This window comes from Oncorhynchus masou, chromosome 13 (genome assembly GCF_036934945.1).
Source record: "Oncorhynchus masou masou isolate Uvic2021 chromosome 13, UVic_Omas_1.1, whole genome shotgun sequence".
NCBI classification, from domain to species: Eukaryota; Metazoa; Chordata; class Actinopteri; order Salmoniformes; family Salmonidae; genus Oncorhynchus; species Oncorhynchus masou.
The window spans coordinates 64,755,302-64,772,902 of NC_088224.1; the positions used below are offsets into that span (position 1 = coordinate 64,755,302).

The following is a 17,601-nucleotide window of genomic DNA, read 5'->3' on the forward strand; positions in this document are numbered from 1 at the left end:
GTGCAGCAAACTCTCTCCAGAAGTTCAGTGAGGATCTCTGAATGATCCAATGTTGACCTAAATGACTAATGATCATAAATACAATCCGCATGTGTGTAATCAAGTCTCCGTATAAATGCACCTGCACTGTGATAGTCTCAGAGGTCCGTTAAAAGCGCAGAGAGCATCATGAAGAACAAGGAACACACCAGGCAGGTCCGAGATACTGTTGTGAAGAAGTTTAAAGCCGGATTTGGATACAAAAAGATTTCCCAAGCTTTAAACATCCCAAGGAGCACTGTGCAAGCGATAATATTGAAATGGAAGGAGTATCAGACCACTGCAAATCTACCAAGACCTGGCCGTCCCTTTAAACTTTCAGCTCATACAAGGAGAAGACTGATCAGAGATGCAGCCAAGAGGCCCATGATCACTCTGGATGAACTGCAGAGATCTACAGCTGAGGTGGGAGACTCTGTCCATAGGACAACAATCAGTCGTATATTGCACAAATCTGGCCTTTATGGAAGAGTGGCAAGAAGAAAGACATTTCTTAAAGATATCCATAAAAAGTGTCGTTTAAAGTTTGCCACAAGCCACCTGGGAGACACACCAAACATGTAGAAGAAGGTGCTCTGGTCAGATGAAACCAAAATTGAACTTTTTGGCAACAATGCAAAACGTTATGTTTGGCGTAAAAGCAACACAGCTCATCACCCTGACCACATCATCCCCACTGTCAAACATGGTGGTGGCAGCATCATGGTTTGGGCCTGCTTTTCTTCAGCAGGGACAGGGAAGATGGTTAAAATTGATGGGAAGATGGATGGAGCCAAATACAGGACCATTCTGGAGGAAAACCTGATGGAGTCTGCAAAAGACCTGAGACTGGGACGGAGATTTGTCTTCCAACAAGACAATGATCCAAAACATAAAGCAAAATCTACAATGGAATGGTTCAAAAATAAACATATCCAGGTGTTAGAATGGCCAAGTCAAAGTCCAGACCTGAATCCAATCGAGAATCTGTGGAAAGAACTGAAAACTGCTGTTCACAAATGCTCTCCATCCAACCTCACTGAGCTCGAGCTGTTTTGCAAGGAGGAAGGGGAAAAAAATTCAGTCTCTCGATGTGCAAAACTGATAGAGACATACCCCAAGCGACTTACAGCTGTAATCGCAGCAAAAGGTGGCGCTACAAAGTATTAACTTAAGGGGGCTGAATAATTTTGCACGCCCAATTTTTCAGTTTTTGAAATATCCAATAAATGTCGTTCCACTTCATGATTGTGTCCCACTTGTTGTTGATTTTTCACAAAAAAATACAGTTTTATATCTTTATGTTTGAAGCCTGAAATGTGGCAAAAGGTCGCAAAGTTCAAGGGGGCCGAATACTTTCGCAAGGCACTGTATATATACACACCGTTATTGATTAACAGCATTTTTTTATTATACATGACTGGCCCAGCATCCTGAGAAAATTTGAATTCATATACTGTACTAGCAAGGCATATGTTTTATCCTTAGTAACATAATAAAAGAATCCCCAAAAATCAGTCAGTTTAAGATAGTGACTTTTTGCATGGGCTGCGTGTCAATCCACCACATCCTCCCATGTTGGCCTTCCGCATCTGCGCTGGAAGTAAGCCAAGCTACAGTTTGTCAGACCATGAGACATGCCGAAAATTGATCAGTGGCCTTGTGGTTCGAGTGTCTACGCTAAAGTTGGAAAATTGTGAGTTCAATCCCAGGCTGGGTCATAACAAAGACAGTAAAACTCACCTGAGTGCATCTTCCCTTGTCACTCAGTGTTAAGGAGATAGATTGGGGGTAAAGCCATGTGATGGACTAGCATCCTGTCCTGGGGATGTACATCAAGCTGCCTCACACTACAGAAGCAGGAGATAGGCTCCTGCCCTCTGAGCTGTTCCACTTGTGCAAGGCTACTTATTTACCCACAAAAGCTTCCCACGAGACTTGTCTGCAGTTGATAGCGCTGATCTGCCAACTTCTGTCTGTAGCATCTGAACAGTTTGGGCTTCAAACTAATATGACCCCACTGTGGAAAGGGGAGACACTCATAATGGTGTTCTCCATTTGCTCTAAACCGCCCCAACACACACACACGTTTTATTAGGACTATAAAAAGCTTTAAGGATATTGGTATAGGTTTTTATACTTTCATACGCTCTGGCACCGTATCGGATTGTAGGAGCAAATCCATGGTTACCTAGTATTATGGCTTGTATTACATGTCTGGATGAATTTGACTGAGATTTGAACATGAGAGTAGGCCAGTTGGATGCTAGAAACAGAGGCGCCTTGCATCGGATTATGTAATTTCCAGCATGGCTTCAAAATAGCGAATGAATCACAGGTTGCGTGCCAAATGGCACCCTATTATCCATTAGAGGTCCAATGTAGCCATTTTTATCTAACAATATAATAATTTCTGGGTAACCTTACTGTGATTGTTTTCAATTAAAACGGTCAAAAAGTAACAAAAATAGCTTCTAAGCAAACAGCAATTTCTAAAGCAAGAACTTTGCTAGGATTGTCTGGGAGTGGTTTGAGTGGAAAAGGAAAAACTGAAAATGTGTTGTTATTGGCAGAGAGGTTTGGAACTCTCTTATTGGTCCATTAACTAATTTACCGCATGGTGTTATCGCCATAGAAGGCCAAAACCTCTGATTTGTTTTGTTTAAATAATCCAGGCCACAATGTGGCAGCAGCTTGTTTGTCTCATGCCTGCTGTAGATAATGTAAGCTAACTAGCAAGCTGTGCTCATGGGTCATCACTAGTTATCACAGCCACAAAGTCATAAACCCCACCTATTTCTACCCCAAAAAATCTTCTTAAAATTTTTACTCTATAGCCAATAATGACAACTGCGCTAATGTTGTTATCCGGTGTCCTGTGTGAATTTCAGTATGCTCTCTCGAATTCTCTCTTTCTCTCGTTCTTTCTTTCTCTCGGAGGAGGACCCGAGCCCTAGGACCATGCCTCAGGACTACCTGGCATGATGACTCCTTGCTGTCCCCAGTCCACCTGGCCGTGCTGATGCTCCAGTTTCAACTGTTCTGCCTGTGGCTATGGAAACCTGACCTGTTCACCGGACGTGCTACCTGTCCCAGACCTGCTGTTTTCAACTCTTTAGAGACAGCAGGAGCGGTAGAGATACTCTTAATGATCGGCTATGAAAAGCCAACTGACATTTACCCCTGAGGTTCTGACTTGTTGCACCCTCGACAACTACTATGATTATTATTATTTGACCATGCTGGTCATCTATGAACATTTGAACATCTTGGCCATGTTCTGTTATAATCTCCACCCGGCACAGCCAGAAGAGGACTGGCCACCCCTCGTAGCCTGGTTCCTCTCTAGGTTTCTTCCTAGGTTTTGGCCTTTCTAGAGAGTTTCTCCTAGCCACCCTGCTTTTACACCTGCATTGCTTGCTGTTTGGGGTTTTAGGCTGGGTTTCTGTACAGCACTTTTACATATCAGCTGATGTAAGAAGGGCTATATAAATACATTTGATTTGATTTAGCTATGTTGTGCTAAATTGCTAACCGTTTAGCTAAAGTTAGCTAGGAAGCAAACTGGTACTGGAAGTATGGGATAATGGAGAATTAATTTAAACATCATCTTGCTAGATTGCTAGCTTGGTAAAGCATTTAGTGTTGTGTACATTATGCTGCACTTACCACCACATTTGTTTCATATGAAGTGTGTGTGACTGCATGGCTCAGTTAGCAAGTTAAAGTAAGCTAGCTAGCTAGCTAACTAATGAGCAGGTGCACATTATCAAACTGAACCTAACAAAAAAATCCTTCTTCATGCACAAGACACCTTAGCTCGAGGTAAAAGACATGAAGACTTGCGATAGAAAAATGAGTCATGTGTCCGCGGCCTGCTATATAAAGCAGGCAGACAGGCATTGAGACATTCAGTTGCTGTTCACATGAACATGAGAATGGGCAAAACGAGTGAGCTAAGCGACTTTGAGCATGGTACGATCGTCGGTGCCAGGCGCGCCAGTTCCAGTATCTCAGAAACGGTCTAGGGATTACCGAGCATGGTGCGACAAACAGGCAAATAACGGCGCAGTACAACAGTGGTGTGAAGAACGACATCTCCTTGTGACCTTCGGTCCTTGTCACCGATAGGCTATTGCAGCAGACAACCACACTGGGTTCCAGTCCTATAAGCTAAAAACAAGAAGAAGCAGCTCCAGTGGGCACGCAATCACCAACACTGGACAGTTGAGGAGTGGCAAACATCACCTGGTCCTACGAATCACGGTTCCTGTTGCATTATTCTGATTGAGGATTTGGCGTAAGCAGCTTGACCCATGGCCCCATCCTGGCTGGTGTCAATGATACAGGCTAGTGGCGTAGGCAATGTTTTCCTGGCACACGTTAAGTTGCTCAATTGGTATCAAGAGACCTTTCTATGCCCGAATATTTCAGGCTGTTCTACATTTACATTTTAGTCATTTAGCAGACACTCTTATCCAGAGCGACTATCAGGAGCAATTAGGGTTAAGTGCCTTACTCAAGGGCACATCAACAAATTTTTCACCTAGTTGGCACATGGACTCGAACAAGCAACTTTTCGGTTACTGGCCCAATGCTCTTAATAATGCTTAATGCTCTAAAAACCACTTAACCACTAGGGGGTCCAACCTGGTACTAGATGTGTGTACCTAATAAACTGTCCACCGAGTGTTTATAAAACACAGGAAAAAACTTTTTGGACTACAAGTGCTCAACTTCTGACCAGATCCCTATGAGCCCTGGTCAAAAGAAGTGCTCTAAATAGGGAATCGAGTTCCATTTGGGACGCACCCTATGAAATTCAGGAGACCTGGAGATCCCTTAGATCTCATGGGTTCTGGTGTCGGGAGACTATTGAGTGCAGGGAGATTCCTGACTGTTTTACTGCCTTGTTTGACTCTGTTCGACTGTGTGTGAAGTTGTGATCTCATAGCTCAGGGAAGCCCTAGGACTAATATTAGGGATCATCACACCGCTGCCAACCCTCCTAATGCTCTGAACCTTCTGAACCTTTCCAGTCCCAACACTCTGACTGGGGTGTGTCCCAAAATGGTACCCTATTAATAGTGCACTACTGTTGACCATAGCCGTATGATCGAAGTAGGAAATAAGGTGCACTGCCTTTGGGACACAGGCAGAGCGGGGTGCTTCCTGCTTCCTGCCCTGTGGTGTTTAGAACCGTATGAACGATACCTCTTTGGAAATGTTTTGGAACAAGTGAGAGTGTTTTATTATTGTGTGCCACCCAGACATAAATTATAGAGTGACAGTAAATGTTAAGCTCTTTAATGTGTCAAATTATCAAAAAGCTTCACCATATGAAGGTTTATGTCTGAATAGCTATTATTTCATAGCCCATCATCTGAAACTAGAGCTCTTTTGTTTTTCATTACTCACTCACACAACTGTGGTGAACGCTCAGTTTGCCAACTGTCTGAGAATTCAAAATCCACAGCTCAGACTGTAACTAGTCGGCTCCATCTGTTTAGAGTAGGAAAAGGCTCTTACATGTAAAAAGTCTGCGGTTACTCAGCCCTGCAAACCTGGCGAGCGGGAACCATTGAGTTACTTTTCCTGCACTTTCATCTCATTAAACACGGATATGGCCTGAGTTTGGAGGTTTATATAAAGTCTATATGTCTCCCCTCTGCTTTACTCTCCTGGGAGCTACTCTCTGTATTCATAGAAGACATTCCAGAGAGGTGATAGACCGTTGAAGCCTGGCCCAGCGGTTTGGTTTACCTTGGAGGACACCCTTGTCACCCATCAGTCGTTGCAGCACATCCGAGTCCAGCTTGGCGAAGGCATCGTTGGTGGGGGCAAACAGGGTGTACTGGCCGGACTGTCCCAGCTTGTCCAGCAGGCCTGAGGCCAGGGCCACATCCTGTAGTGAAAGAACACATCATTCCTCCATCATATCCTCCGTTAATACTGTGTGTGCCACCCTGTGTAAATCGAATAGAATGAAAACAAAAAGACGAGAAGTGGAAAGGAGACAAGAGGAGAACCATAATGAAGAAAAAGGTAGGAAAGGAAGTGAAAGGAATGGAAATGAAGGGGGAAGAAGAGAGGAGAGGAGAACAGAAGAAAATAAAACTTACACTGAGAGTGGTGAGGTCATCGTCAACCTCAATCACATCCTGGATGGTGTTGCTCACGCCAGTGATGACACGGTCAATGACGTGCACCACTCCGTTGGTGGCAACCTGGTTGCCATGGATAATCCTGGCACAGTTCACCGTCACGATCTTCATACATAATAACACACCGCATAGGACATGCACAGCACAGTTAGTATCTGCACACATCACACAACAGCATACTGTCCTTAACTCTCCAATGTTCACACAACACAGCCTTCAACAACTACCTGCACACAATAAAGCCTTAGCTCTCCATGATGGCAACTTTCCTATTTCATGGCATGGAAACTATTGGATTGCCAATACATTCCATGGATGCTGGTCAAATTAGTGCACTGCATGTGGAGTAGGGTGCCATTTGGGATGCAGATATGATGTTGTGTAGGTTTAGTGGGATGCTCACCCCGTTGGAGTAGTGGTTGATGTAGAGTCCCAGGTCGTTGTACATGGAGTCGACCACCAGGCCGTTCTTCAGGTCTTTGGTCTGTAGGCGTTTGTTAACCATGTGGTAGTGCAGGGCGTTGTACAGCTCAATGTTCACGTTGCTCACCAACGCACTACGCACTTCCTGTTGAAGAAATGCCGAATAAAAAGGCTTAAGATAACATATATACTTAACACGAAGTGATGACAGCAACTGGCTGTAGGGTTCAGGTATATTAACCATTCTGGTGATTTATGTTGTAGCTCTTTTAAATGGTCACATTACAAGCACTGAATGGTTTTGGTTTTGGAATAGTTACTACTATCGCTGGTGGGTTCATTTTTCCAGGTAATTTATCTGAATTACCTGGAATTTTCTAGCTGTAAGAGATGACACTTATCCTGACTCACCCCATCTAACAAGTCCCAAGCATCATTGCTGGGAGCGAAGAAGGTGTATGACCCAGATCCCTCTATCTCCTCCCTTAGCTTGGAGATGTGAGAGTATTCCTGGGTGGAGATGGCCTTGACCAGGCCCAAGGTACCATACACATTGTCTATAGGGGCCACTGTGGAACAGGGAAGAGAAGGTACCATAATGATTACATCTCCCTACATACCAGGAGTGATCCCAAATGGCATCCTATACCCTATATAGTGTACTACTTTTGATTAGAGCCCTAAAATATTGCAGTACATATGGAATAGAGTGCCATTTGGGACACACACAAGCCTCATTAAAACAACTAACAACTATAAAGAACCCCAAAGACAGCCGGATGATGCTGAAAGGGAACATGTATGGGTAGTATGATGTGCCAGCTGAATCTTTATGTTGGTGTGGCGTTGTGACTCGTACATTTTATGAGAAAATGTAAAGCCCATTGATTTGTCTTAGTTTAACCTCTTGTTGAACCTTTGAAGTACACTATAACATTAAGTGCACTACAAACTTGAGTACACTGCGTATCCTGTACATTACATACACTGTAACCGACCGTAGCTACATACCTGCAGGGCATCCTTTCATTCCTTCCAGCTTCATGTAACCTGGACAGCACTCATACAGCACCGTCCTACAGACATAGAGACACAGACACACCATGTTTAGGGACAGATCACTCATACAGCACCGTCCTACAGACATAGAGACACAGACACACCATGTTTACGGACAGATCACTCATACAGCACCGTTCTATAGACATAGAGACACAGACACACCATGTTTAGGGACAGATCACTCATACAGCACCGTCCTACAGACAACACACAGAGACCAAATTTAGAGACAACACATGTACACGTCACATTTTAGAGACAGAGACAACACACAGAGATACACCATAAACAGCACTGTCCAACAGACAACACAGGGACACAAAAGTTAGAGACAGAGAGGAGGGAGGGATGGAGACATCCCACACAGATCACGCTTTAGAGACAGAGACAACACACAGACGGACAGATCACGAGCTAGAGAAAGAGACATACCCTATTCTCTGTTTAAATATTCAGAGTTGGGGTACATAAACAGTGATCACCACATACCATGTAATTAGAGTGTTCTATAACTTATTTCAGAACATCAGAGCACATCTTATATTTATCCTGGAGTTCATCCTACTGTATTTCAGCTGAATCATCACTAATGTCTGTACTGAAAGGCTGTTTCATGCTCCTGTGTGTGTGTGTGTGTGTGTGTGTGTGTGTGTTCAGTTGTTTCCACATGGTCTTCATCATCTGTTTTATTAACCATAAGGCTTTGTGGTCCCAGGGCCCAGGCCAGCACGCCCCCAGGGTAACGCTACCACATTGTATACTGTAGATACATAAACTGTCTGCCTCCCGAACGGCACCCTAGTCCATATATAATGCACTTTGTAGGGAATAGGATGTCATTTACCAAGGACCCTGCCCCTTTGAAGCTAAACAAACAATTATTCTAGCCCTCTAGTCCATGATTTAGCCTTGTTTAACCTCTAAGACATTATGTTTTGGGTCTTGAAATCAAATCTGTAAGCAGTTGACAACCTTGGTTAGGAAATGGAACTTTTCAACTCCTGCATATGCCACAAACTGTTGAATGGGCTATGTGTAAACTGTAACAGACTAGCTCATTAGAAATGACTAATGGGGGGGGGGGGGTGATTTGAGGAAATGGCACTGTTATCTTTAATCTAAATCAAACATCTTTGAACAGCAGTCGTAATCACAGGGACACAAAAACAGAACATGCCTCTAATTAAACCCCGTGACATTGCAACCCAGCTAACAACAAGCATTCCCACAACTTTAGGGAACGTTCCCTTGGGAGTCTCATTAGGTCATTAACTAACATTTCCATAGGAATTTTCCTGTGATATGCAAGATATTGTTTCCAAGAGACCATTATATTAACCCTTTACAGCAGCATGTTCCCGGGACCCCAAGGGGTGCACGGTTTGTTTTACCCTAACACTACACAGCTGATTCAAATGATCAAAGCTTGATGATTAGTTGATTACTTGAATCAGCTGTGTAGTGCTCGTGCAAAAAACCTAAATGTGCACCCCTTGGGTAAGAGAAACCCTGCTCTGGAGTCTAAGCCCTGTCTAAGACTCCTTAAGGTATATAATTAAAAAAATATATATTTAATGAAACATTGCATTTGGCATGACTACCATTAGCCAAAAGAAACACATTGAATAACAGATTCTCTACATGGAACAGATAGCCCCCCCCAAAATCAAAGGAAATTTGTTCTGAAGTGTCTATCTTATATCTGAGAGATATAAGAAAGATCAGGAAACTATTTTTTTTAAATCAACATGTATTTAACCACTTATTTTAGGCACTAAACTATCACCATATATATATTGAACAATAATATAAATGCAACATGCACCAATTTCAAAGATTTTACTGAGTTACAGTTCATATAAAGAAATCAGTCAACTGAAATAAATAAATTAGGCCCCAATCTATGGATTTCACATGGGAATGCAGATATGCATCTGTTGGTCACAGATACCTTTAAAAAAAGTATGGGCGTTTATCAGAGATCCCAAACATGCTCAATGGGTAACATGTCTGGTGAGAATGCAGGCCATGGAAAAACTGGGACATTTTCGGCTTCCAGGAATTGCGTACAATCCTTGCGACATGGGGCCGTGCATTATCATGCTGAAACATGAGGTGATGGATGGCACGACAAAGGGCCTTAGGATCTGGTCACGGTATCTCTGTGCATTTAAATTTCCATCAATAAAATGCAATTGTAGCCTCCCTGGTGGCGCAGTGGTTAAGGGAGCTGTACTGCAGCCCAGCCTCTGTCGTAACCAACTGGGAGGTCCGTGGTGTGACGTACAATTGGCCTAGCGTTGTCTGGGTTAGGGAGGGTTTGGCTGGTAGGGATATCTCATGGGATGTCTCATTGCGCACCAGCGACTCCTGTGGGGGGGCGGGCGCAGTGTGCGCTAACCAAGGTTGCCAGGTGCAGTGTTTCCTCTGACACATTGGTGCGGCTGGCTTCTGGGTTGGATGCGCGCTGTGTTAAGAAGCAGTGCGGGTTGGTTGGATTGTGTATCGGAGGACGCATGACTTTCAACCTTTGTCTCTCCCGAGCCTGTACGGGAGTTGTAGCGATGAGACACAATAGTAGCTACTAAACAATTGGATACCACGAAATTGGGTAAAAATAAATAAATTTAAATGCAATTTTTATGCCTGCCCATACTAGTTTATGCCAGCAACAGCTCTGGTGGACATTCCTGCAGTCAGCAAGCCAATTACACGCTCTATCAAAACTTGAGACATGTGTGGCATTGTGTTGTGTGACAAAACTGCAGATTTTAGAGTGGCCTTTTATTGTCCCCCCGCACAAGGTGCACCTGTGTAATGATCATGCTTTTAATCAGCTTCTTGATACAGTTGAAGTCGGAAGTTTACATACACCTTAGCCAAATACATTTAAACTCAGTTTTTCACAATTCCTGACATTTAATTCCCTGTCTTAGGTCAGTTAGGATCGCCATTTTATTTTAAGAATGTGAAATGTCAGAATAATCGTAGAGAGAATGATTTATTTCAGCTTTTATTTCTTTCATCACATTCCCAGTGGGTCAGAAGTTTACATGCACTCAATTAGTATTTGGTAGCATTGCCTTTAAATTGTTGAACTTGGGTCAAACATTTTGCATAGCTTCCACAAGCTTCCCACAATAAGTTGGATGAATTTTGGCAGAGCTGGTGTAACTGTGTCAGGTTTGTAGGCCTCCTTGTTTGTGCACGCTTTTTCAGTTCTGCCCACAAATTGTCTATATGATTGAGGTCAGGGCTTTGTGATGGCCACTCATACATACCTTGACTTTGTTGTCCTTAAGCCATTTTGCCACTTTGGAAGTATGCTTGGGGTCATTGTCCATTGGGATGATCCATTTGTGACCAAGCTTTAACTTCCTGACTGATGTCTTGAGATGTTGCTTCAATATATCCAAATAATCTTCCATCCTCATGAAGCCAGCTATTTTGTGAAGTGCCCCAGTCCCTCCTGCAGCAAAGTACACCCACAACATGATGCTGACACCCCCGTGCTTCACGGTTGGGATGGTGTTCTTCAGCTTGCAAGCCTCCACCTTTTTCCTCCAAACATAACAATCGTCATTATGGCCAAGCAGTTCTATTTTTTTTTCATCAGACCAGAGAACATTTCTCCAAAAAGTATGATCTTTGTCCCCATGTGCAGTTGCAAACCGTAGTGTGGCTTTTTTATGGCGGTTTTGATCAGTGGCTTCTTTCTTGCTGAGCGGCCTTTCAGGTTATGTTGATGTAGGATTCGTTTTACTGTGGATATAGATACTTTTGTACCTGTTTCCTCCAGCATCTTCACAAGGTCCTTTGCTGTTGTTCTGGGATAGATTTGCATTTTTCTCACCAAAGTACATTCCTCTCTAGGAGACAGAACACGTCTCCTTCCTGAGAGAGGTATGACGGCTGCGTGGTCCAATGGTGTTTATACTTGCATACTATTGTTTGCACAGATGAACGTGGTATTTTCAGGCATCTGGAAATTGCTCCCAAAGATGAACCAGAATTTTTTAGAGGTCTTGGCTGATTTCCTTTGATTTTCACATGATGTCAAGCAAAGAGGCACTGAGTTTGAAGGTAGGCCTTGAAATACATCCACAGGTACACCTCCAATTGACTCAAATGATGTCAATTAGCCTATCAGAAGCTTCTAAAGCCATGACATAATTTTATGGAATGTTCCAAGCTGTTTAAAGGCACAGTCAATTTAGTGTTTGTAAACTTCTGACCCACTGGAATTGTGATACAGTGAATTGTAAGTGAAATAATCTGTCTGTAAACAATTGTTGGAAAAATAACTTGTGTCATGCACAAAGTAGATGTCCTAACCGACTTGCCAAAAATATAGTTTGTTAACAAGACATTTGTGGAGTGGTTGAAAAACGTGTTTTAATGACTCCTACCTAAGTGTATGTAAACTTCCGACTTCAACTGTATGCCACACCTGTGATTGGATTTTCTTTGCAAAGGAGAAATGCTCATTAACAGATCTCTAAACACATTTGGGCACAACATTTGAGAAAAATAAGCTTTTTGTGCATTTGGAACATTTCTGGGATATTTTATTTCAGCTCATGAAACATGGGACCAACACTTTACATGTTGTGTATATATTTTTGTTCAGTGTACTTCCATCCATCCATTCAAACTTGTACTGGGGACCTTCAGATGAGTGTAGTGAGGCTTGTGGGCGTGGTTCCAAAAGGGTTCTTCGGCTGTCCCCATAGGAAAACCCTTTTGGTTCCAGGTAGAACGCTTTTGGGTTCCATGTAGAACCCTCTGTGGAAAGGGTTCTACATGGATCCAAAATGTGTTCTTCAAAGGGTTCTCCTATGGGAACAGTCAAATAACTCTTTTAGCTTCTAGATAGCACCTTTTTTCTACGAGTGTAGATTAAACAGACAGATTTTGATGAGGATTTAAAAAAAATGTTGATTAGAATTCCACATGCTGAACTTGGTATTTTTGGAGGGACGTCTCGGGGGACGTTGAAGGAATATTTTCATAAACCACAGAAATATAGACACATGAATGTTCTTGCAACGTTCCCATAAAACGTGTCTAGAACATGAATATCCTATATTCTGAGCACATGGCAACCATGTTCTGTGTATGTTTGGTAGGACGTTGATGGAACATTCTCCGAACCCTAAAAAAACTGGACACATGAATGTTCTTGCAACGTCCAATGACTTGTTTTTAGAACATTAATATTGTGCATTCTGAAAACATGGCAACCACGTTATGGGCATTTTCTGTTTTCTGTCTCCTAACTAATGCCAAAACATGTTCTCAGAAGGTTTTTGCTAACATATATGTTTACCTTCATTTAACTAGGCAAGTCAGTTAAGAATAAATTCTTATTTTCAATGGCAGCCTAGGAACAGTGGGTTAACTGCCTGTTCAGGGGCAGAAAGACAGATCTGTACCTTGTCAGCTCAGGGGTTTGAACTTGCAACCTTCCGGTTGCTAGTCCAACGCTCTAACCACTAGGCTACCCTGCCACCCCCAGTGTTCCCCTAACTAATGGAAAACTGGACACTCAAACATTATGGCAACATTACGTGTAACATTACAAAACCCTTTTCTCTCCCTAGAATTGTAGAACTGTATCAAAGACTGATGCTTTCAGACTTGGGTTGTGTCCCATTTGGCACCCTATATCTCGTCCACCCAGCCAGCCATCTCTCTAGCAATTGAGCCTGGGGACAAGGTTAGATGTTTTGTGACTTGTACCAACATGTGACGTGAAGTACTGTTTAATCTAATTGAATGGGATCAGGACAGGACACCATAGCTATAAATTACTACAAAGAATTATAAGATATAAAGACGGGGAAATCCAACCTGCAGCTGTTATAAAGGGACTTATCTGAGCGTGTGTGTGTGTGTGTGTGTGTGTGTGTGTGTGTGTGTGTGTGTGTGTGTGTGTGTGTGTGAGAGAGAGAGTCTGTGTGTGCACGTTTTTGAGCGTACAGTAAAAGTCTGATTTATCCACTCAGAGAAACCGCGTCACTACTCTTCATCTCTGTCTTTAGCGGTAATCAGCTCCTACTGTATATAGGTATTTAAACTGTAGACAGTACCACGTGGGCACAAAGTTGGCATCAGAGTTTAATTCATTAATTATAAGCAGAGCCCTTCCAGCTCTGTTGGGTTTAATAGACAAAAACCATAGAATGACACTATCTGACTCCTGAATCGCACCCTACTCTTTATATATTGCACTACTTTTGACCAGAACCCTATGGGCATTGATCAAAGTAGTGCACTATAAAGGGAAAAGGGTGCTATTTGGGATACAGACTAGCTAGACAATTTCATAATCCCACACCTCATGAACCATGACATGACTCGTTAAAGCAGAACAATGATGCTTCAATTTGTGCAGAGCCAGCGGTACTGTTGAGAGAGGAGAACTCACAGACTTTGCTTTATGATATGCCAGTAAATGCCCCAGGGTGTATTCTACTGTTTAAGAAGAAGAAATGACTCAAATGTCAAATGTAAGTAAGCCTTTTCTGAGCCAGAGACAAACGTGAGGCAGCTTGATGTACAAATACACTCCTGGACAGCAAACTATTCCACTGTTTTCGGCTGCAGAAATTCTAAACCACGACAACAAATCAGCAAATTCTGAATATACAAATAATAACGATAGATGAAGTAGGCTAGAGTAGGAGACGTGTCCAGTTTAATATGGACCAGACCTTACGTGGTTGTGAAACTGAAATGTCTAGTGTGGTGAAACCCACTTCTCTGAAGAAAACTTTATGCTTTCTGAACCCTTCCACTGTTCACACACCGGTTGAATCAACATTCTTTCTAAGTTATTTTAACCAAATTTGACGTTGAATTGACTTTTGTGCCCAGTGAGCTCACCCTGCATGATGCTGAACCTAGGTAACTCACTAACACATGTCTGGATGATGGAAGAGGATTTAGTTTCTTTTCTCCAGAGTAATGGTTTATGAGTAATGGTTGCTGGTTGTTCAGTCTGTGGTGGCTTGGAACTTAAGTCCAGCTGTGCTTCTTCATCAGTGGTCCCCCCTGGGACGTCTGCAAACCAGAAAAACATTTCCACATGTTCTCCATGTTCCAGTGGTAGCTGGGTCCATACTAGGACAAGACAGCATTGTCTAAATCAACAGAGTTTGACTGGAGAGAGAGGGGTCAAGGGCAGGATGGAGTGAGGTTTACAGTGGCTTGTTTCCTTCAGAGAGACAGACGACGAGGCTACAGTGTGGTTGGGTGTTCAGGGCTGTCATCCACGGCTCATCCCTCAGATACACATGCATGCAAACGCACACACACACAGAGCAGACAGAAACAGAGCAGATCAAGGCCTGCTGTACGATGAGAAGTGCTATGTCCCAAATGGCACCCTATTTTCTATATAATGCACCATTTTGACCAGGGCCCATAGGGCTCTGGTCAAAGGTATTGCACTATATAGAACAGAGGTATTCAACTCTTACCCTGATTATTAATTGCATTCACCTGGTGTCCCAACTCTAAATCACTTCCTGATTAGATGGCAACTATGAAAAAACGCAGAGTAACTGGCTTTGAGGCCCAGAGTTGAGTTTGAGGGACTAGGGTGCCAATAGGGATGCAGATGAGGAGAGAAGAGGCCATGGCTCATGGCTGCCATAGTTGTCTTCTTTTGAACTTAGCCCCTGGAAACACAGAGAAGAAGAGGAGTGGGGAGACGAGCCAGGCATGAGATCACACATGCCCTGATGAGGCACAGTCAGCAAAACCATCTCCACTCTCCCACGCACATACAGGAGAACCAAGACTCCCGCTGGCCTGGCCTCGGGGTTGGAAATTTCCGTCTGTCTGGTCAGCAACTCTACTTTATGCTGGAGATCTCTGTATGTCAGCCAGCCAAACCAATACTACTGTAGTACTGGCATGTGGTCACAGGAGAAAACTGTTCTGTTTCCAAAACACATATCATTACTAATGAGCAGGGACAGTTGTTTTGGTAGTTTTTTGTGGGTGTTATCTATCCAGCATTATCCATTTGGTTTGCTGCAGATAGAAAATGTTAGGACATGTTATTTAATTGAAAGAAGCTGTCTCCAATCAATCAATAAATCAATAAATGTCTGATTGTGCGTGAGTGTTTGGTGGGGGGATTGCCTAAGCCAGGGAAGCGGAGCTCTACGAATCTTAATTGCACAAAGTCTTATTTGACAGGCAATACTATTTTTAGATCAGTGATTCAACACCTCAATTTGCTCGAGCTGATCCTCTCCAACAGACTCAGAAGTTACAGTTTAAAATGGGTCAATTATGGGGCAGTTTAAGGGGACAGTCAATGGAGCCAACCATGTAATCCAACACATTAACCATTCCACCAAGATGTTTGGACCTGTTAGTGTAACACTTATGTTGGCTTGATAGTCGCTGGACCAGGGTTTGACAAAGCCTATCATTTGGGAGGGAATTATATTTGTAGATCAGTGATTCTGCACATCACCTTGCTCAAGCTGATTGTCTCCAACAGACTCAGAAGTCTAGAGCATAGAAGTCCAGGAAGTCCATAGAACACTACTCAACATCCAGGAGCAAAGAACACTACTCAACATCCAGGAGCATAGAACACTACTCAACATCCAGGAGCATAGAACACTACTCAACATCCAGGAGCATAGAACACTACTCAGCATCCAGGCACATAGCTAGCATTGAACACTACTCAGGATCCAGGAGCATAGAACACTACTCAGGATCCAGGAGCATAGAACACTACTCAGGATCCAGGAGCATAGAACACTACTCAGGATCCAGGAGCATAGAACACTACTCAGAATCCAGGAGCATAGCTAGCATAGAACACTACTCAGGATCCAGGAGCATAGCTAGCATAGAACACCACTCAGGATCCAGGAGCATAGGACACTACTCAGGATACAGGAGCATATAACACTACTCAGGATACAGGAGCATAGAACAGCAGCACTATGTGGGCAGCAGCACTATGTGAGCAGCAGCACTACGTGGACAGCTGCACTACGTAGACAGCAGCACCACTATGTGAGCAGCAGCACTATGTGGACAGCAGCACTATGTGGACAGCAGCACCACTATGTGAGCAGCAGCACTATGTGAGCAGCAGCACTATGTGAGCAGCAGCATTATGTGAGCAGCAGCATTATGTGAGCAGCACTATGTGAGCAGCAGCACTATGTGAGCAGCAGCACTATGTGAGCAGCAGCACTATGTGGACAGCAGCACCACTATGTGAGCAGCAGCACTATGTGGACAGCAGCACCACTATGTGAGCAGCAGCACTATGTGAGCAGCAGCACTGTGTGGAGCAGCAGCACTATGTGGAGCAGCAGCATTATGTGAGCAGCACTATGTGAGCAGCACTATGTGAGCAGCAGCACTATGTGGACAGCAGCACTATGTGAGCAGCAGCACTATGTGGACAGCAGCACTATGTGAGCAGCAGCAGCACTATGTGAGCAGCAGCAGCGCTATGTGAGCAGCACTATGTGAGCAGCACTATGTGAGCAGCACTATGTGAGCAGGACTATGTGAGCAGCACTATGTAAGCAGCACTATGTGAGCAGCAGCAGCACTATGTGAGCAGCACTATATGGGCAGCAGCAGCACTATGTGAGCAGCAGCACTACTATGTGAGCAGCAGCACTATATGAGCAGCACTATGTGAGCAGCAGCAGCACTATGTGAGCAGCACTATGTGAGCAGCACTATGTGAGCAGCACTATGTGAGCAGCAGCAGCACTATGTGAGCAGCACTATGTGAGCAGCACAATGTGAGCATCACAAGTTGAGCAGCAATATGTGAGCAGCACTATGTGGGAAACCTCTCTGTACTATGTGGGCTCTGTCCTCTGTCTGTACTCACTGAGTTTCCAATGTTTCAACCTCCAACCAGTAAATATGGCTG

The 17,601-nt window shown here is 43.6% G+C and overlaps 1 protein-coding gene across 2 annotated transcripts in view; it reads right to left on the reverse strand.

Annotated features, from left to right (window-relative positions):
* Nucleotides 1–17,601, reverse strand: part of LOC135552838 (periostin-like) — a 38,593-nt gene that overhangs the window by 14,546 nt on the left and 6,446 nt on the right. For both annotated transcript variants that reach the window (XM_064984732.1, XM_064984731.1), the window contains exons 3-7: nucleotides 7,617–7,681; nucleotides 7,017–7,174; nucleotides 6,586–6,750; nucleotides 6,141–6,287; nucleotides 5,782–5,923 (exon numbers count right to left, since the gene is read on the reverse strand). In XM_064984732.1, coding sequence (XP_064840804.1) covers nucleotides 5,782–5,923; nucleotides 6,141–6,287; nucleotides 6,586–6,750; nucleotides 7,017–7,174; nucleotides 7,617–7,681 — 677 coding nt within the window. The remainder of the gene's footprint in view (nucleotides 1–5,781; nucleotides 5,924–6,140; nucleotides 6,288–6,585; nucleotides 6,751–7,016; nucleotides 7,175–7,616; nucleotides 7,682–17,601) is intronic.